The sequence below is a fragment of the Oxyura jamaicensis genome, chromosome 1 (assembly GCF_011077185.1).
Source record: "Oxyura jamaicensis isolate SHBP4307 breed ruddy duck chromosome 1, BPBGC_Ojam_1.0, whole genome shotgun sequence".
In the NCBI taxonomy this organism is placed as follows: Eukaryota; Metazoa; Chordata; class Aves; order Anseriformes; family Anatidae; genus Oxyura; species Oxyura jamaicensis.
This window is the reverse complement of record NC_048893.1, coordinates 14,778,056-14,799,733: the sequence shown is the minus strand read 5'-3', so window position 1 is coordinate 14,799,733 and position 21,678 is coordinate 14,778,056. Positions and strand designations below refer to the sequence as shown.

At 38.1% G+C, this 21,678-nt stretch overlaps 1 protein-coding gene across 1 annotated transcript in view; it reads left to right on the top strand.

Moving 5' to 3' along the window:
• The window catches only part of LRRK2 (leucine rich repeat kinase 2), a 71,600-nt gene that overhangs the window by 10,492 nt on the left and 39,430 nt on the right, over window positions 1-21,678 (top strand). Inside the window, exons 6-18 of the mRNA XM_035320961.1 lie at window positions 1,252-1,386; window positions 4,921-5,052; window positions 8,001-8,120; window positions 9,260-9,384; window positions 9,936-10,015; window positions 10,795-10,901; window positions 13,712-13,841; window positions 14,747-14,871; window positions 16,528-16,658; window positions 19,106-19,250; window positions 19,552-19,691; window positions 21,043-21,171; window positions 21,258-21,428. Of these exons, the coding sequence (XP_035176852.1) occupies window positions 1,252-1,386; window positions 4,921-5,052; window positions 8,001-8,120; window positions 9,260-9,384; window positions 9,936-10,015; window positions 10,795-10,901; window positions 13,712-13,841; window positions 14,747-14,871; window positions 16,528-16,658; window positions 19,106-19,250; window positions 19,552-19,691; window positions 21,043-21,171; window positions 21,258-21,428 (1,670 nt within the window). The remainder of the gene's footprint in view (window positions 1-1,251; window positions 1,387-4,920; window positions 5,053-8,000; window positions 8,121-9,259; window positions 9,385-9,935; window positions 10,016-10,794; window positions 10,902-13,711; window positions 13,842-14,746; window positions 14,872-16,527; window positions 16,659-19,105; window positions 19,251-19,551; window positions 19,692-21,042; window positions 21,172-21,257; window positions 21,429-21,678) is intronic.

Sequence of the window (21,678 nt, the reverse complement as noted above, 5' to 3'; positions counted from 1 at the left end):
ATGTTTGCACTTTAGAAAACGTATATGATTCAGCTTTTGATCCTGACAATACTGAAAAGGTAAGTATGTGTCTCTACAATATTCCTGTGTTTCTTTTGAGGGATGTTGTCACCATGTATTAAATTTCTGCAACATTTTCAGGAACTCTGTGTGACAGTTTTTCTTTACATCGAGTTTCTTGCTTTAAAATAACTATTGAGAAATTCTAGTACTCCTAGTAAGTCCACTATACTCCTTTGCTTCAAAGATAGTCTCCAGTTCTTCAGATTTGTTCTTCCTGGCACCATTTTATATTGCTTCTTTTCTAAGTCTTCCTCCCACACGTGTGCCTGGAACTATTTTCTGCTTTCCTTTCCCTCTTCTGCTCTCCCTAAATACTTTTGTCCTGCCATATTATTCCTTCAGTCTCCACAAGTGTCTCAGCTTCTTGCATCTTCTGTGTATGCCTTTTATAAGAAGTGCTTGATTTTTACAGATTCACAGACCTACAGACCTTCTTCTTGACAGCAGTGTAACAAGTTCCTAGGCTGTCCCTGGATATTTTTTATTGCATTTGAGAATCCTTCTCAGCTATTGTAAAGTGAATGTTTATACCCTTATCACAAACCAAATTCAGACAATGATGCTGCTTAAGAAATTTTAAGTGTGGGATTTGTGCTCAAGCTGGATCAGTTCCTTTATCTGGTTCACTGCACAACTGCAGTGATGTCAGCACAAATGACAGGGGACAGTGATTGAAAAGCCTTACTCTGTTATTACAGTGAAGGTAGGATATTATTAAAGCATGGCTGTAGTCTTTATGGAAAGAACTCTATTATCAAAAAAGTTGAGAAGTAAAATGAAATAATGGAGTACGTGAAATGCATTCCATCAAATTGTTTTCACTGTGATCTTAGCTTTTCCTTCACTTATATACTGTCTTGGTGAGGAAGACCTGAAGTTTGTTCTGTGAAAAAGACTAAAAGACTTTTTTTAAAAAAAATACTCATTCACAGGAAGGCACTTGAAAGTCAGAACTCATTTACAAAAAATGTGGGCTAGAAAAAGGTCTTTGTAAAGTAGCTCAGTTTTTGGTATAAGGAGTTTTAACTGTGGAATATGATCTCTATGGAGGAGACTACCTTACTTTTGATGGAATATACAAAATAAATATAAGAAAACTTCATTAAAACAACTGTATTTTCTCACATTGTATCAGGATATGAATTACTTCCTCAAAATTTACTGTCTCTCTCTTTCTTTTTAATTTAGTTCCAGAAGAGCAGCTGACTGAATTTGTTGAAAGCAAAGATCATATGATCATACTGGAAGTATTTAAAGAGTTTCCAGAGAAAGAAGAGGTGATTCTTCCTGCACTTTACTCATTACATTCCTTAGCTGGACCATGTAAGTGTACTACTGGAAGTCATTTTCAATTCTTCACCTCCCACAGCTTGCGTCAGCTCACCTGAGTGCATGGTAATCTTTCAGTGACTGTGAAAGCAAATAAACCTTCAGAGTCTCTCCAGGGAAAAACAGTTGGTAGTGCTGCAAAAATAGTGACACATTTTGACAGAGGGAACAGTTTTGAAATGAGAATTGGTTGGGAGCTGCTAAACAAATCACTTTTCTGTTTTCTGTGGGAATTACTGACTTGTAATTTTTTATGAGAAATTTTCCTATTCAGCCATATGTACAAGGCTGGAATCTCATAAAGCAGGTAAAGAGTCTTTCTTCTGCTCAGAATAAGTGTTAACTAAGATGCTTGTCATGGCTGCAGAGGTCAAAGTTCAAGTCCTTGCTCTGCCTTTTTTTAAAGTTTGAATAATAAGATATATTTATTGACTAAATGAATATTCAGTGAGTTTGGGTAGGAGGTTAAGAACATCATTGGCAGAGGCTGTTCCACAAGGGGAAAATTTCCTATGCAAATCCAATGGCCAGAGCTAAGACAAGGTGTTAGGGCTCAAGCACCGCCCTCTGACCAGTCAGTGGGGGCTGCAATGAGGAGCACAGGTAGTATTGGGCACATTTTGGAGCCTCATGGTGTACTCAGGTCTTGTGCAATAGGACAATAGGAAGGAAATCTCATTGTGTCTCATTCTCTCATCACAGCAGTCCCTATTATGGGCAAAATCAGGTCCCAAGAAAAGTCCCTGATGATATGTGTCCCCTTATTGACTTGGTGCATGATGCTGTTGACACAGAGGCAGCTCTTGTCACCTTAGTGTTGACAGTCACAATTTCAGCAGGCATTGAGCTCTTTGTCTCTTCCACAAGATCACAGAATCACAGAATCATCCAGGATGGAAGAGACCTACAAGATCACCTAGTCCAACCTCTGACCTAACACTAACAAGTCCTCCACTAAACCATATCCCTAAGCTCTACATCTAAACAACTTTTAAAGACCTCCAGGGATGGTGACTCAACCACTTCCCTGGGCAGCCTATTCCAATGCCTAAAAACACTTTCAGTAAATAAGTTTTTCCTAATATCCAACCTAAACCTCCCCTGGCGCAACTTCAGCCCATCCTCCCTCATCCTGTCACCAGGCACGTGGGAGAATAGACCAACCCCCACCTCGCTACAGCCTCCTTTCAGGTACCTGTCGAGTGCGATAAGGTCGCCCCTGAGCCTCCTCTTCTTCAGGCTGAACAAGGGTTGTATTCTTGCAGAAGTGTTTCCTCACAAAGCCTACCTCATACATCCTGTCCATTTGTATAGGAAACGTGCTGGCCTAGGGTGTGCCACAAAACAGGAACTAGACTGCAGATTTCCAAATTTCATCATTCTCCAAGCTATTTAATTTCCCTTTCACAAGCTTCTTGCTGTTCCAGTTTGTCTTTAAAAATTAAGCATTCCTTGAGACAGAAATAATTTTACCATGGCCTAGAAGTTATTTCCATTTTCTAAAGCAGAGAGTGCTAAGTGCTCTTTTTTTCTAAAGAAGAGAGTGCACTTCAGAGAGAGCCTTAAGTGCTCTTCAAAAAAAAGTAATTAGAGAATGTGTAACAGTTCCAAGAGGAAGCCATGACAAAGACTTGCTCTACCGTAGGCATTGTTTTTGGAGTTTGCACTTTCCTCTCTGATATGAAGTATTGAAAACAGGAAGACAAAGATAGTTTGAGCATAGTTTGAGTAGTCTCCCCATATCCTAAAGTCTACATACACCAAGGATTTGTACCTCAGTATGCCTTCTTACACTAATACATACGTAGACTTTGTTCTGGCTCATGTGTCATGAGAAATCAAAGGCTGGCAGTTTATCCCAGTGCAGGACAAGAACTCTCTTAAATTTCAGTAGTCTTGAATGAAGGAGAAAATGCTTTGCTGGCAACCGTCCTTCAAAGTCCATGGGGAAGTGATGTACCACCTGATGTTTGCCATATAAGTGTTAGTCATAGGCAGCTATCCAGGCTTCTCCTATATTTAATGGGGAGAAACAGGCACCTCCAGAGGCAATTTCACCTCACCCTGACAGAGGTACCTGTTATTCCATGAATTACAGAGTGCTCGCTCATCTCTTCATCAGTTACTGTGAGAAGCTGGATGTCCAAGTTCTAGTGGTAAATATTAAATGAGAGCCATTCCATACCACTGCTTCGTTCTTGCAGGATTTAAATATACACTTGATTGTGCTCTCTCTGTAATCAACAATTTTAGAATTATCTGAATATTTTAATATGTTGATAATTATCGCCTGTGAAGTGTGCAAACCTTTACAATGAAAGGTGTTTTCAGTTGAGAGTGACATTAATAAATCACTGTCACCTTAAAGCATTGTGGAAACTACCTTCCTACACGAACAAACAGAATGATTCAGAAATGCTTCCCACTCAGAGCTTGCTTTTTCAACTTAATATCTTTGTATACAGGAGAGCCAAGCTGTTGAAAAGAATATTAAGAAAGTTCAGTAGAGTAGTGCTGAACCTCTTGGAGTCAGTGACAGGACTCCCTTTCGTTCACTGGAACCAAGATTTTGTCCAAGATTTTGGGGGGTTCTGTGTCATACCCTGGATAGACACGTACTGCAAAGATCCTTTCATGTACCGTGTTTCTGACTACCATGATGCTATTTTGTTTTAAATTACTGGGTGTGGGATCTCTGTCCTCAGTAGGAAAGGATGCATTCTGACTTTTTAATGACTAATGTGAATGCCTGTTGGTTTCAGTATCTGACCTGCATAATAAACAGCGAATAGGGTGAAGGTGACCGAGCCCTGGCACGGGTTGCCCAGAGAAGCTGTGGAATCTCCATCCTTGGACATACTCAGAAGCCACCTGGTCGTGGTTCTGGACAACTGGCCCAGGGTGACTGTGCTTTTGCAGGGGAGGTTGTTCAAGATGACCTCCAAGGTCCCTTCCAACCTCAACCATTCTGTGATTCTGTGAAATATTTCAGGATCATTAGGTGAACCTTTCTATACCCTCAATACGTAATAGTCATACAGTAGAACTAGTTTAAACCAAATGAATAACTTGCTAACTTGCACCCTAAAAAAGAAGGAAAACATGAGAAACATGAAAAAATGGCATTTCTTAGAAAGAAAAAAAATCTAAGTTGTTTCTTAGCCGTATGCCTCTGGGAATATTTCTCAAATATTGCAAACTGTTTAGCTTATCTCAGTTGTGTTATAACCACCACTTCTAAGATTGAATTAATATTTATAAAACAATGTGTTCGGCCTTAAGAGAAAAATTATGTAAGAATAGTTTGTAAGGAGGTTCCTGTTTCCTGTCATAATATGGAGTGGAACAAATCCATGAATGTTAATATAGACTCTGGATTTCATTATTTTTTAATTTGAATTTAATTACTTTAATTATTATAAATTATTACCAAGTGCTGGTAGTCTTAATATTAGAACCCTATTACCATGTTTCTTTTTTTTTCTTCTTTTAATCTTAAGTAATTTTTGTTTCTGTTTCTCTCTTTAGCCAGCAATGTTGAAGTGCTGATGTCTGGAAACGTTCGCTGCTACAATGTTATAGTGGAAACCATGAAAAGATTCCCCAGTAGTGAAACAGTCCAGGAAGCGTGTTGCTGTTTGTTGCATAAGCTTACACTGGGTAAGTTCACAAAGCTGGTGTTGGTCAGCTTGCTCTGTGTAAGAACTGGAGGTACTGACATGAGATGTTAGGCCACCTAGAGAGCTACTGTTCCAGTGAATCCTCAGGGTAGTGTATAGCTCAATTTTTCTAATGATGTGAAGGTCTGGTGGCAACACTGGCAACAACCAGTATGGAATCCTTTTGTGATAAAGCATAGTAACAATGACAGAAACAGCCATAAAAACCTAGAGTGAAAAAGTGAGAAAAAAAGAGTATATTGATAGATCTCCCATTCTTTGTAACGTTGTTAAAGAATTGAAGAAAATTCCTTCTAAATTTCTTTTTTGAAGTGGTGGTGCTGGATGTGTGAGATCCTATTGGTGCTACTGAATTATCTGGGACGTGCTCTCCAAGACTGTGCTTGCAGTGCATCTGCCCAAAGGCCTGTGCTGCATTCCTGCTCAGGTATGGTGCCAGCCTTGGGGCCCCCGGCCTGCAGCAGTGAAAGAACCAGTTTGCTGGGGAAAAAAAAAAAAAAAAAAGTATTTCCATTGTCTGGGCTGACACAGGCTAATGCCACGTCAAGCCAAATAATGGCAGGGTCAACAAGGATTTTGTTGTGCCTCTTCCCAGCTGTGCTATCTTTTGCCACTATGATAAGGTGATCTGAGCAGTTGTTGAGGACCAGGTAATAGCAATTTCAAATGAAAATAAATACTTTTTTTCCCCCTGTTGTGTGAAAAAAGGCTGTGAGTAGAGCAGCTGGAATAGCCCACACTATGTGGCAGGGTTTTCATCACTCCACCATGGACTTTCTCATGAGTTAGACTTCCCAGTTCTTGCAGGTGGTGGCCTGAAGCTGCTGCAGATGCTGGTGCCATTGCATGTCTCCACTTAATCAAATCAGTCTCATCCTGTCACCATCTGTTTCTGCTCCTTCATTCAGATATTGTAGAGAATACAGATCAACCTTGAGTGCAACGGAGTGCAACTTCCAGTTCCCCTTCAAAAAGCCAAACGAACATTTAAAGAAAACGTGGCCTCTGAGGTGGTATTTGCAGTTATTTGGCAAGAGGGGATGTTAAGCTTGAACAGTTTCCTCTGCAAGGCCAACTGCATGGTAACCAAGCACTTGTGGGGACACAGCAACTCTGTTGGCATGCCTTGATCCTGCCTTATGTGCAACCAGCCTGACTTCATGGCCTCAGAACATACATTTGTGATTTATGTTTACTGACCAACAAATAATAGTGGCAGTTAAACAGACAAGAGAGCTATTAATCCTTTTTTAGCTCCACAGGTGCCTTTCATCTTGATAAGCAGACACTTTAGGAGGAGGTTGGGAAGGTGTGCCCAGAGCACCAGTTAGGTAAAACAGGTGTGAAATTGCTAGGATGTCCTTCCATATGGGACTGGAAATAGTCTGGAAGATTTCCTTATAGCCAGTGTGGGTTCCCAAATTATTCTGATGGACACGTGAGTTTTCTTAAACTCACGTTAATTGGTAGTGAAACTAAATTCAACATGTATTAGCTTCCCAAATCACTGTCATGTGTTCTTGCCAATCTGGTAATGACTATTCAAGGTGAGAATGTCATCAGAATTTTAACTGACTGAAACCTGTTTAAGCAGCCACAAGTGCAGCATAATTACTAGTCACATAGCCTACATTTCTTACTTTCTGTGAGATGAGTAACGTATTTACACAAATGTGTCATTTTCAGTAAAATACAACAAGAAACAGCAACACTGCTATAACATGACCACACCAGTACAGAGTAAGAAGAAAAATGCTGTTTCCATTTGCAATTGGGTAGGTGGTAAGGCCAAAGTTTTAGAATGAGGGATCTGGAAAGGACTTGACTTAAAGTCTGTTCTTTAGAGTTCTGTTGACTTGGACTAATAGGGCTGAATCAAAACACTGGGAGAGGTACTTATTTCCTAGTGAACAACTTAGACATTGCAGGTAGCCAGCACCTATAGGACTCAGGACCAGAACTGAGGTAAAGAAATTAAGTTACCATTTCTTCTGCTTGTAATTTTATTTTTCATGCCCCAAAATCATATAATTCTTAATTTTGTGCCTTATCTCAAGCGCTTGAGAAACACTGATACAGATTTGAATTTCACCTTTCATGTGGTTAGTATGATTCTCATTTTTAGTAACAGAATTTAGTAAGAGAATTAGACAAAATTAAATATCAAAATAGAATTAGACAAAATTAAATATCAAAATAGAAACTATATCTATCAGACTATATTTTACAAAGTGAGCGTAGCCATATTATTGTATGTATGATACTTGTTTGCACAACAAATGGGGAAGTTACCTTCTTTTGCTTGCTTTCATTTGTAGAATTTCTTACATTCAACCTTATATTCAATTATATATAATGATATAGCCTTTGATAAAAGCTGTCCTTTAAATAATACATTTATCATCAAAAGCTAGTTCTTTATACTGTTCCAAAATGTATGTATTCTGTATTTATAAGACTGACTTTGATCTATTTAACAAGGAGGACAAAACCAGAGGGCAAAATAGGTTTTAAACACTTGCTTGGCAGGATAAATTAACTCATTGCAAGAATTCAAGACCAGGACTGCTTTGGTTTCCTGGCAGGAAGTCTGCAAATGATATATAGATGGTATCTTAGTTTGCTGACACTGTGGATGTCATTTTGCATTAAACCTCAGTCTTCATATTAAAAATAAAGAAAAGAACCTAGATCCCGGTTGTTTTTTATCCTTTTCCTCTTCTTTCCACAAATAAAATACCATTATAATATAGCCCATAATATATATATATATATATATATATATACACACCATAAAATACCCCCAATAACAAATCCAATGTTTGCTACAAACAAAGTTTGTGCATTATGTGCTGAGAAATCTATGCTAAATGTGTATAAGCTATAGATGTGTGTTTACATTCATTTAATATCTTAATCTATTTCCAGGAAATTTTTTCAATATCCTCGTGTTACATAAGGTTCCAGAAGTCGTTGTGAAGGCTGTGAAATCGTATCCTAAAAATGCGAAGTTACAGGCTGCAGGTCTCAGCTGTTTAGCTCTTCTCAGTAAGTAAATTCATTGTTAAACACATAAATAAATTACTTATGAAATAAGTAAATGTTTTCATACGGGTGATTTCTTTTAATTATTCTTAATTCTGCTTCTTTTTTTAATGTGGAAGCCTCAAGCAAGGTAGCTTTGATATAGGTAGATTTCCTGCACGTTTATGGTTTAGTGTGACATTCCTGTGTTCATACTCTATTCCCAGATATTCAGAGCTGGGACATTATGTTGATAGATCTTAACAAAGCAACCTGTTTGTTCATAGGCAAATATTGGATAATCCCTGATTAATATAAAATGTCTGGAGACAGCAATATGTATTTGATGCCATGTTTGCTGTGTGTGGCAGTACTCATTATGTACTGCCAGCTGATTGCAACACCAAGTTAACGCTTGTGCCTGAGTTCTGAAATCAAATAAAAGCGTTAACCTTTTCCTTGAGTATGCTCCAGTTGTTACTTTTAAACAGAAATTAGTTACCTAGTGGCTAAAAGCTAAAGATCAGATTCTGTTAGTCTTTGAGTAGTACAAATGTCAGTAGAAAGGCTGTGTAACAGTCCTCAAAATAGCAGATGTTAGTAATCAGCATACACTCCAGTAAACTCCAGATAGTATGGTCGGTGTTGATACCTTTTTTTCTTAAATGCTGAAAAACACAGGTATGAAATTATTTATTTTACATTTCATTGCGCTTTCTGGGACCTACTGTTTCTCTCAGCAATTGCAATTTATGTTAAATGGCATATCTTCAGAGTGAGGATGGCTCAGCGATACATGGTTACGTGCAAATGAACCACGGTTATATTTTGTGTGCGTGGTGTTCTGTACGTAAATGCATAACAGAACAAGTATGTGCTGGTCTTTTCAGAACCTGACCGTTGACTGATCTGTAACTATCTATATAACTGGCTACACTAAAGTACTACATGGCAAAAGGTTTTTTATTCCTTTTATAACCTTGAAGACATGTCTCAATTCTGTCACAGAGCTTATGTCAATAGACTTCTCCCTTCCCAGAAAAGACTAATCCTCCAGCTGAATTTCCTACCCAGGCAATGTGAGCACCTCCATGACTACAGGGAAGTTAAGACGTGTTTTGTCTTTGCAATCGGAATTGATTGTAAATATTTTGTATTTCAAGCTGAAACAATATTCTTGAACCGAGACTTAGAGGAAAGAAAAGAAGAGGAGGAGGAAGAAAAATTATGCTGGTTGGAAGCATGCTACAGAGCATTAGAACTACACCGAAAAAACACAGATGTACTGGTGAGAATTGCTGTATGATGGGGGTGTAGAAAGACAGCATTACACATTTACTAAAACATTTAGCAACATGATTTTTTCCCATATATCCTCAGACAAACTAGGTCTGAGGTACTGTATTAGCCTTAGAATAAATTTCCCTTTCATTCCATCCTTACCTTTGTTCACCCCAAACAGTTTCACTTACTCCTTTGGATCAAATGTGGTTAGATAGTTGAGATTTAGTGCCTGGAACTTTGGCCACCCAAAAGCTTGTTGTCTACTCAGCTGCTCTGTATACAGCAGCAAAACACAGGCTCATCAGCTGAAGAATTAATGTTGGCCTAACGTAGGTATCAAAATGAAAATCAGATAATGAGAATGTGGCACATGCTTGTAACTGAGTCCTGTCCCAGATACAAAGATGCGACAGTCCGTGCTTTGTTGTATTTCTGTATAAAGCAACTAGTACCTTTATCATGGACAGAACAATTCTCAAATTTTTTGTTTGTTTGTTTATTCTGAAGGTTTATTTATTTCTTTAATCCTGTTGTGTCCTGTTGTTTTGTATTTAGGAGGCTGCATGCTGGGCTTTGAAAAATCTGTTTCTGTATCAACGCAACCTTCATGAAAAGATTGGAGATGGAGATAATCAGTCAGTGTTAATACCTTGATCTGTGTTTTTGGAAATGAAAAAAAAAAAAGTGGCCTACTATTTGGCCATTTGGGGGGGTCTCGTGTTTCAGTTATTTTTATTTTTCTTTCTTGTTTTCTGATATGTAATGAAATGCATGACAATCAACATAGAAAGTTTATTTCTTGAAAAGTATTCTAAACTCCACACAGACCAAATTACTAGCGTTTTAAAAAAGAGTAAGGAAAAAGTCTAATAGAGTGAATTTGTACAGTTCACAAGGAATTTCATCTTCAGTTGCAATGAGTATAGGGAGATTTAAAGACTGTAAGAGTAGGGAAAATAGAAGAGATTAACATTAAGTAGGTAGGAAAAATGGAAAAGCAGCACACATTTTCCCACAAGTCAGTTGAAAGAGCATAGGAGAGGGAGCACTGGCCATCAGGGAGAGTCTTGACGTGATTAAGACACAGAATTTCCCTTAAACTCATTCTCAGAGGTGTTTAAAATTTTAATCATTCATTCAAATTTTGGTAAGCCTGTTTTTTTTGTTTTTTTTTACTCACTTCTGCACCTCAGATCACTTGGAAGTCATGACTCCAAGTAAACTCTGGAAGATTCAGAGTTGGCTTACACACGTAGCATGCAAAGATGTCGCTATAGAGAAAAATTAGAAGCCAAGTTCAGTCATCTAAAAATTAAATATGTCACTTAGTTTGTTTTTAGGAAACTGAACTACAGTTATGAAGTAACTGTTGTAGTGTGGTCCCTGTGCAGTGATTCGTTTCTCTCTGTGAAAGGTTCCCAATAGACAGAGCGGTGATGCTGTCCATGCTGATGCACTCCTCTTCAAAAGAAGTGTTTCAGGCAGCTGCTAGTGCCTTGGCAATTTTGTCACAACAAAATGGTAAGGGAATGTAACTAGCTTTGTTTTCTAATTCTGCAGTCAATGCTATAATATTAAATATTAACATTAAAGAACATATAAAGTGTGCTGGAGTATGGATACCGTATTCCCTGTGATTAGAGTATTGTACAGTTGTGTTCAATAGGAGGTTTATTCCTTGCTTTGAAAAAGGTATTGTTAGCTAGTAGTTAGACCGACCAATGTCATCTACTTGGATTTTTTATGGCTTCTGACATGGTCCCACACAACTTCCTAATCTCTAAATTGGAAAGATGTGGACTTAAGGGTGGACCATCTGGTGGACAAGGAACTGGCTCTATGGCTACACCCAGAGAGTGGTGGTCAATGGCTCTATGTCCAGGTGGAGACCGGTGATAAGTGGTGTCTGTCTGGGGACCAGTGCTTTCCAGTATCTTCATCAATGACATAGATGATGGGGTCGAGTGCACCCCCACAAGTTTGCAGATGACACCAAGCTGAGTGGTGCAGTTGATACCCCAGAAGGAAGGGGTGCCATCCAAAGGGGCCTGGACAGGCTGGAGAAGTGGGCCCACGTGAACCTAATGAGGTTCAACAAGACCAAGTGCAAGGTGCTGCACCTGAACTGGGGCAATCCCAGACACGAGCACAGACTGGGAGAGGAACTCACTGAGAGCAGCCCTGCAGAGAAGGACTTGGGGGCTCTGGTGGACGAAAGGCTCAACATGAGCCAGTGGTGTGTGCCTGCAGCCCAGAAGGCCAACTGCGTCCTGGGCTGCATCAACAGAGGGGTGGCCAGCAGGGGAGGGAGGGGATTGTGCCCCTCTGCTCTGCCCTCGTGAGGCCCTGCCTGGAGCCCTGCCTTCAGGTCTGGGGCCCCCCAGCACAAGAAGGATGTGGGGCTATTAGAGTGGGTCCAGAGGAGGGCCACAGAGATGCTCAGAGGGCTGGAGCACCTCTACTGTGAAGAAAGGCTGAGGGATCTGGGGATTTTCAGCCTGGAGAAGAGAAGGCTCTAGGGAGACCTTATTGTGGCATTTCACTTCTTAAAGGGGTCTTATAAACAGGATGGAGAGGAACTCTTTACTTTGGTAGATAACCATAGGACAGGGAGGAATGGTCTTAAAGAGGATAGATTTAGACTAGACATTAGGGAAAAATTCTTCACTCTGAGGGTGGTGAGGCCCTGGCACAGGTTGCCCAGAGAAGCTGTGGATGCCCCATCCCTGGAGGTGTTCAAGGCCAGGTTGGATGGGGCTTTGACCAACCTGATCTAGTGGGTGGCATTCCTGCCAGCAGCAGGAGGATAGGAACTAAATGATCTTTAAGGTCCCTTTCAACCCAAGCCATTCTATGATTCTAGTATTAAAGAATTCATGTTCAAGGAAAGAGATCTTTGCCAGGTTGTGTGCTGTAATTGCTGTTTTTTGGAGCAGGAGACATGAGAAGAGTCTGTTCTCTCTGTGTGCTTGTTTAAATGTTTATCACATTTGAATTTCATCAAGACTGGAATTTGTCAAAACTCACAAGTAAGGATTACAGCCTGACAAATAACATTTTCTTAATAATACAGGGGATTTGATCAGTCATGTTGGCTTCAGTGAATCAAATCTTAAGTAGAAAGTTAAGCATGTGCGTAACAATTTTCAAGATTGCCTTAGTCCTGATTGTGTCCTCTGTCTGATTTCCTAACATTTTTCAATTTGCGGACCCCTTCAACATTTTTCAGTGGCAGTGTGGACCTCTGGCTAGACTATTTAAGCCTACTTTGGCCTTCTTTTGTCAGATACTTTTCCCAGAATCCTTTGAAATGGTTATGGATCTCAAGTGGTTTGTACACTGTGCATTGAAAACCACTGGCTTGATATGAAGATAAGGACTAACTGTTAATTACCATTCTCTAGGTGAGAAAGCTTTGGTTTATCACCAGGTTACTGAGCCATCCAAGTACATAAAATGTAACACTGAAGAGTTTTTATTTATGAGATAAATAAATATGTATATGGAGAAATAGATCTCATAAATATATGCATACCGTTATCATATGTTATATCAGGTACTTTCATAATGTGTTACTTAGAAGTGGGCCTCTGATTGCCACTGGAAATCCAAAGCCAATTTTCATTTTGCCTTTTTAAAATTCCTTCTTTCCCCCTAAATGAACATGGTTACAACATAAATGATTGACATAAGGAAGCTTAGTAAGACCCTGTGGCACAATGTAATATTGCTTGAATTCGTCATTTGAAATGGATGTACTGAACTGGGAATGACAAGAATTGGTGGTGGTTACCATGATAATGTAGAATATTTTTATAGTATTCTGAGCTGTATTGGCTACACTTACAGCTACAACCTGTGCTTGGGTATTTGAATTCTCAAAAATGTGTGAACAAAGTAATTAGATTGGGTTCATATTTCATTTTTGAAGTCTTATTTTGGAATTTAGAAGTTTTTTTGAAAGGTAAATTCTTACTTTACTACTGAATCACAGAGTGCAGTTCAGAGGAATGAAATGTTTAAAAATAAACATTTTTCAAAAATTAAAGTGATATATTCTCCTTCCCTTAAGTTAACGGTGCTAGTAAAAATACAGATGTATTTAAGCTTATTAGGTACTTCAGGAATTTTAATGCTTTTGATTAAGATATGGAAATAAAGTCAGCTTGAGCTGGAATCATTTCCTATTTTAACTTACAGTGCTATAACATATGATTTTGAGGAAAAAAATCAAAATGAGAAAAAAGTTAGTAGTTCTGTTGGTTTTTTAGAACTCTACATAGAGAGAGAAAGAGATATGCTTGTGTGATGCTTTCTGTTTTGTCTTGTAGGAAATATTAGGAAGACACTTTTGTCTAAAGGAATACACATGAATGTTTTGGATATAATGAGGAAACATCCACATTCGCCTGAAGTGGCTGAAAGCGCCTGCAGAATTCTGAATCATGTTTTCAAAGGAAGGTAATACCCCTAGAAATACATGACCACTTCCAAAGCAAAAGTTTGTGAGATTCAGTGCTGTAATTGACTGCATATAAAGTACTGACTATTTCACTTATGTTAAAATTGACTACAGTCTGACAGCTCTATTCAAGACACTGAATCACATCAAGCCCTCCTGTTAGCCACACTGATTTCCATTGAGAGCTAAGAATTTTCACACAATATTAACTCTAATTATTAAAAAAAAAAAAAAAAAGTTTATATTTCTTTTGTAATGGCTTTTGCAAATGCTCTAGGATATGGGCAGAAAACAAATTTGTGACTCAGAAAGAAAATCTCAAAAATTCCATAAATATGTTCACAGGAATAAAATGTATTATAAAATAAGAAAGTGACCTTAGAATTAAATCAGTGGCCTTTGGCTACTACCATTTCTAAGTTAATGTCATTGTGCTACCTAACTGTAGTTGTTTTTTTTCCTTCAAGATTAGAGACTGACATGATTGATATTTTTCTGTTTATTCTGCAAGTATCTGGCAATTCATTATTTTATGGCAACTGTGGAACAGTAAATTAGGGAAGATCTATCTTCTCATAAGTCTACACTAGAATCAAAGAGAAATGCAAGAATCCACCATTCACCCTGAGTGAAATACTGTACTGCGTACCAGCATTCTGGACTGAATTGAAAATTACCTCTCAGTAGTCTCAAATTAGATTAATTACATACTCTGCATTCATGAAATTACATGAAAATAACATTTTTCTATGCTAAAGAAAAGAACCATAGCTGAATTTATATTTCGTAACTAAAACAAATTTGCATTGTAATAAAGGGGTATCACACCGTGCTAATGAAAGAAGCAAAAGTATAAAATATATAAATGCATTGTTTTTATTTATTTTATAAATAATATTTTCAGTTTCCCTCATCTGGATATAATGACAGTAGCTGCATCAGAAGTTGTAAAAGCCATGAGGAAACATGAAAAATCACTCTCTGTACAACTGGAAGCACTTCGAGTCCTTTTACACTTTATGATGCCTGGTAAGTCATCTAAAAATATAATTGGTGTGGTATCATATACCAAATCAGAGAATTTAATTAGATAACTTGGTTTTAGTCTTCCTTTTCTAATGAGACAGCCTTTAATAGGATTTCAAAAAATTACCAAAATTCTGTATTTGACAGAGCAACTGTAACTTTAGAATGTACAAGGTAGAGAATGCATTGAAAATAACTAGCCAAAATTATCACTGCTGATATCCTTTTGATTTCATCAAGGATGATATAGCTCTACTGCTTCTATGGAATTCAGAGAATGACTATGGAGCCACTCACTGCTGTGGTTTCATACTCCTGCCATACATGATTTTTAAGTGAGAGCAAGCAGTGATAATGATATCAGCATAGTTTTACCACAAAATGCAATTGTTTTGATAGTATCTCTTGGACGGAACATTAAAACTAGACCTCTGACACCAAGACTGTGATTCAAAGATATGAAAGCTACTATTTTCTACAGCAAAGCAGAAACCAAACTGACTAGCTTAGGAATTCCTTCCCCCACTCCCCCACCCCCCAAAAAAAAAACAAAAAAACAAAAAAAAAACAAAACTTTAAGAGCAATATACATTATGAAAACAGAGTTCTTTTGTATTTCCATACCTTTAACAGAGTATGGGGGAAGTTTTAGCTCTTCTTTATCAGTTTACTGCTGTATATCCCATTTTTTCTTTCCCCATTGTTAAATGCGCTGATTTTTTTTTTCCAAACAGGTTTTTGCAAGTATCTTTCATCAGTGTTAGCTGAATATTACAAAATGAATAGTTTTGAAACTAGTCACTCCACTACCGTGCAGATTGATTACAGATTTCTTTTTTTTTTTCTATTAATTGAATTATAATTCTAATTCTTTCCAACTTCTTCAATATACAAGAGGATTAAGACTTTTTACATATATTTTAACATGCAGGCAAGGGTAGTTTTTGGTGAGAATCCTTTAAGTGAGGCCCTTCTAAAATGTAATGAAACAAAGAGAGCACAAAGTAGATGTTAAAATTTTCATGTTAATTAGGGAATAAAAAGTCATTTATGGGAATATAGTACAAATACGAATGCTGAATTGACATTTAAAGGATATCTGAGTACTTTCTGTAGTGCCATTTGCCTGCAAGTGCTGATAGCTACAGGAAAGGTAAATCTGAAAGACCGTTCTGTGTTCTTTAATTTGTACTCACCGTTCACTTATTTCATCTGTTGGTAAAAGTCAGCCTCTGATGTACTGCCAAGTGAAAAAGGACAAATAGTTTATGGCTTCCTTATAGCGTCTCCTTCCCAGAAGGAAGAAGCATTCTGAAGTAGTTGTCTGGAACACCAAGAAACTATATAGCTCAAGGAAGTACTACTGTATTGCAGTGTACCTTAGGCAAAATTCTTTGGCATGATTTTGCATTTTCACAGTAAGTAGTGAGCAAACATATGGTGAAATTATCATTTCAAACACGATGTACCCAATACTACATTGTAAATCTGGAAGAACTCCAGTCTCTATCACTGCAGCGTTCTGCAAATGTCATAAGATCAGAAATATGCCTGCAGAGTCATTTAGCCTGTGTGTTCAATCTGATTGTAATATTGGATTAAAATTGGGAAGAATATTAAATCTGTTCTTCTGATGAATCCCGTTTTCCGTTGTTTCAGATACAAAAAATGACCAGAATGGTTCTTTGGGAGATATGGGAGATGCTGCTTTCACACTTACTGTAAAAGTCATTAAAAGCCAGTGTCTGTTGGAGGGAACTCATTCGTTGGTGCTTGGTGCTTTGAACAGGGTATGGTTAAAGCTTTATCCTAATAAATTTTGTCACTATTTTACATGTGCAGTGAGGAATCATTTATAATTTTTAGTTCCATGGTGATTTTCCTATTGATCGGATAAAATCAACCTCAACTTTGAGTTTCACTTATCATTGGGTGTTTCTTTTCTACTTTATATTCTAGAGTACATTAGGTCATCTTTTACATAGTAATTCCAGGGGATACTTATACAGTGCTGATTATTTTCAAGCATTTTATCTGTGATTTTGTTATGGACTATTTAATACATGAAAGGTGTTCTTGTGTCTTTGCTTCAGCTATGCATAGAGCCAAGTGGTTCTTTAGTATAGCTTTCATTGATACATATTTCTTTGTTTTCAACAGAACAGTGTTCCTCACTTGTCTCCATTCTTTGCATTGTTCAATTCCATGACTTTTTCCAGCCACTGGAAAGCAAAATGATCACAGTGCCTTAAAATGGAATCAGAAAAGTGAAAGGCATCAGTGCAAAGCAGGCCCAGGCTAAGCAGGGATAGTACTTGGCACTTTGCACAGCAAATTAACCTTAAATCCTGGTGACAGGAAATTTTTAACTTCCCGGCCTTCAGAAGATTCCCACTGGTTTACAGGTTTCACATGACCACAATCAAAATGGATACAGCACTTCATGATTTTCTAGAAGTCTGTCAACAATTTTAGACTTGGCAAAAACCTTTAGTCAAGGAGATATGTCTTGAACATCTTTTATAAAAGTCAGAGCAAATGATGTATCAGCAACAGAATGCTAAAGTCTAAAGGACATTTCTTGACCTGAAGATCTAGGATACAGGAGTTAACAAGGCAGACAAAATAATTTCTTACTTCAGATTGCATTAAAGTTTTCAGTGCTTTTTTTACCACCTTGATAGCTTTTTGGAACTTGCTGGTTTGTGGTTTGGGGTACTATTGCAGCTTTGCAAGTCACTGTGATGTCCACACACAGACTTTCAGATCTAGGCTTTATCTAGGTTTCATCCACCTAAAAGTGGGGAAAAATTGTGACAGATAATAACAAATAAGCTATTGAAATACTTTGTAATGGAAAAGAAAACTTAAAAACTTGATGTAGTGTGGCAATAGGTATCCTGCTTCATGCATTTTTCCTATCCTAACTTTATCAACGAGTTTGTCACTTGTCCCTTCCTTCACAAAACCTCATTTGGTTCTATTTAACCACAAAGGAAACACATTTTCCACCCTCCTTTTCCTGGCAAAATCTTGTGAACTTGAGTGGTTGTAATGAAAATCAGAAAAAAAAAAATCATAGATTGAATCATAGAATGGTTTGGGTTAGAAAGGAACTTAAGGATCACCCAGTTCCAACCCCCTGCCATGGGCAGGGACACCTCCCACCAGACCAGGTTGCCAAAGCCCCATCCAGCCTGGCCTTGAACACCTCCAGGGATGGGGCATCCACAGCTTCTCTGGGCAACCTGTGCCAGTGCTTCACCACCCTATGAGTGAAGAATTTCCTCCTAATATTTCATCTAAATCTTCCCTCTTTTAGTACAAAACTATTCTCCCTTTTCCTGTCATTACCTGATTGAGCAAAGAGTCTCTCTCCATCTTTTTTTTTTTATAAGTCCCCTTTAAGTAGTGAAATGCTGCTATAAGGACTCCCTAGAGCTTTCCTCCAGGCTGAACATCCCCATCTCTCTCAGCCTTTCTTCATCGGAGAGGTGCTCCAGCCCGTTGTTCATCTTTATAGCCTTTTTGTGGACTCACTCGAACAGGTCCATATTATTCTCATGTTGGGGGCCCCAGAGCTGAATGCAGTGCTGCATGGGGTCTCACGAGAGTAGAGCAGAGGGGGACAGTCCCCTCCTAGACCTCCAACTCCTCTCTTGATGCAGCCCAGGACACTGTTGGTTTTCTGGGCTGCAGGTGCACGTTGCCAGCTCATGTTAAGCTTCTCATCCACCAACACCCCCATGTCCTTCTCCTCAGGGCTGCTCTCAGTTCATTCTCTGCCCAGCCTGTGTTTGTGCTTGGGGTTGAACTTTGTGAGGTTTGCACAGGCCCACCTTTCAAGCCTCTCAAGGTTTGTCTGGATTTCTAGTCAGCAGAAACTTCACTGGACTGCCAGAGCTTCTCAGACATGATGAATAGTGGCTTAGCAAGTGCATCTGCCAGTTCCCTCAGGACCTGTGGATGTATCTCTTTGGGTCACATGGACTTGTACACATTCAGGTTCCTTAGATGCTCTCAAACCTGATCTTCCCTCTTTCTGGTGGAAATCTGAGGGTATGAGCAACTGAAACATTGATTGAAAAGGAAAACTTTTTGAAATTGTATTTCTTGTTATTTATTGTCACATCGGCTTTAATTTGACATACTTTGAAAAATTATCACTATCAACTCTTCTATTGCCATTGTAACAAAACAAACTGTTGATCTGATTTTATATTCATTTCTTTGTTAGTTTATTGGAAATCCTAGCATTCAGAGGTGTGGATTGAAACTGCTTACTTCTGTAGCTGAGTGCACTGGTGCCTTAGAAATTTTAACCCAGCAAGGAGCTACTGACACCGTGCTTCACACCCTACAGATGTATCCAGATACACAAGGTATGGAAGTTATTTTGTTAGCTCAATGTGAATGATATAGTAGAAGGGGCTGATTAACCATATAATCTGTAACCTATTACACTCTTTAGTACTGGAAGTGAAGTAGGTTACATGGCAAGAAATGCAGCAGGACTGTATAGTCCCCAGGTTTATCCACTTTCCAGTTATGTTTGGCCCTGTAATAGGTAATACAAATAACTTTCTAGCACATCAGCTATATAACACTCTACTTAGGTCATGGGTTTATCCCACTCAGAATGCCTGAACAATCAACATTATTAATCTTTCTTTTTTCTTCTAGACATACAGTGTTCAGGTTTGAGTCTTCTACGCTCTTTGATTACAAAGAGGAGTTTGTGTATTGCAACTATGCATGTCCTGGCAACAGTTCTGGTTTCTACTCTGCGGCGATTTAAAGAGGTCATTGAAATCCAGATGCATGTATGTGTTATTTCTCCTTACAAAGATAAAAGTGAAAGGCAAAAGTTTACGAAATTATTTTAACTTAGCTATATTTGAAGCATAATTCTTTATTTTAATTACTTCATTTTTATTTTATTGCAATTACTAGGTATAAGCCTTTAAAGTTAAACCAATGTGATTGCCAGAGAGATGGGTTTCTTGGAGGCGTATATTCAATTCAGTCCAAAATATATAAGCACAAGTTTGGTTGTTTATCTAGCAAACTAGAACAAATTTTTTGGTCACAGTCCATTATTCAGTCAATCTAGAATCATGTAATGAAGCAACCATCATTATAGTATAAATCACTCTTTTTTAAAAAAAAAAGTAAGGGAAAATATCTTAGTTCACAGCCCTGTCACTAGCAATAAGCTCAGTTTAAGAATTTTGTATTTAAGAAATACATTGCTGGAATACTGTGTCAGAGTGACAGATTTTGGATCTACTTCTGAATATGGAAGTAGAGTTCTCCTTATTCTGTCAGAGAAAACATGTTCAGTCTTCTTCATGTGAAAGTTCTGTTTCCTCTGCTTTGGAAGCTTTCCCTGTTTGTTGCCAGTTTCACTTTCTGGTGGAATGTAGCTTGCCTGTGAGATCAGCTTCTTGTGAGATTTTCTGCACTTCTGTTTCAGATCAGTCAGAACTATCACAAGTACAGCCTCCTTTTTTACTTCTGTTTTTCCCCCAGTGCTTTTAATTTTTGCTTAGGAACCAATAGAAACCAATAGAAAGAGAGATCAAAATAAAGTGGAAAAATAAGGAAGTTGCATAACGCCATTTAGTTTTGGTGACATTTGGACAAGAGTGCATGATTTACCCAGTTCACCATTCTGTGTGAACTTTACTTGTGGAATCACAGGATAATGTTGCAATTTTGTATTTATTTATTTTTTTTTAGTTTCTAGATTTTCAGTTTTTCATTGAGCCCATATATGTATATTTAATTCAAGGATTCTGGAGCAACACACTGGGTCAGGCAATGCATCGTCATCCCATATCCTTAGGAGCAGATTGTTTACTCCGTAAATTTTCAGGAAATCATGAATACATGTGTCAGGCAGGATGTTGTCAGATATTACTGTGCATAACTGTGCTTTTCAAAGTCAGTTCATATCTGCTTTCGTGGGTCAGCTATGCAAGCATGAGACTATAGCTATATAAACACTGAAACACAAGGTGTCTTCATTCTTTCCTGATGTGTTACAATTTGTGAATTATTGAATGTTTAAAAGCAAAACAATAAATGTTGCAGTTTGATTTGTTTCATAACTTGTTTAAAAATGGCACTTCAAATGACCCTGTACTTACAGTCTTTTAATTGTGCTTGTAGGGGTTTCATGCAATCTTGTCAATTCTCAGTTTGTCACCTTGCTTCGCCAAGCTGCTGGTACATGAATCGTTTGACACAGTCATTTTCCACCAAATGTCTATGTGCTTCACTGACCAGCGAGATCGACAGGTATCTCCTCTCTTTTGACTGCTCAATATTTGAAAAACTTTGGTGCTTCTTATGTCCTAACTTTGATTGTTTGTGTTCCCTTTCAGTTTCAAAGCCTGTGTTGTAAATGCTTTGCTAAAATAGCTGAAAATGATGATTTAAAAAGTATGATGCTTGAAAAAGCATGTATGGAGTGCAATAGTATTATGGCTGAATGTTTAATTCTACTGGGAGCTGATATTAATAAGAAGACAAAGACAAGCTCTTTGATCTATCAGGTAATATACGGAAATATGTGTAGTTTCATTGCTATAAAATATCAGCTTTTGGGTTCCTTTCTCTTTTTGTGTATGGCTATATAAGCCAGAACACAGTTGCAGTCTCTAGGGCAATCTAACTGCGACTTAAACGTTGACAACCATTGCTAGTCCTGGTGACTTAGGCCCAGTCTGATACTTATTGAAACACCCTTCACTTCATTGAGGCTCATAGTTTTTGTCAGATAGATCGTGCCCGCGCTGCTAGTTT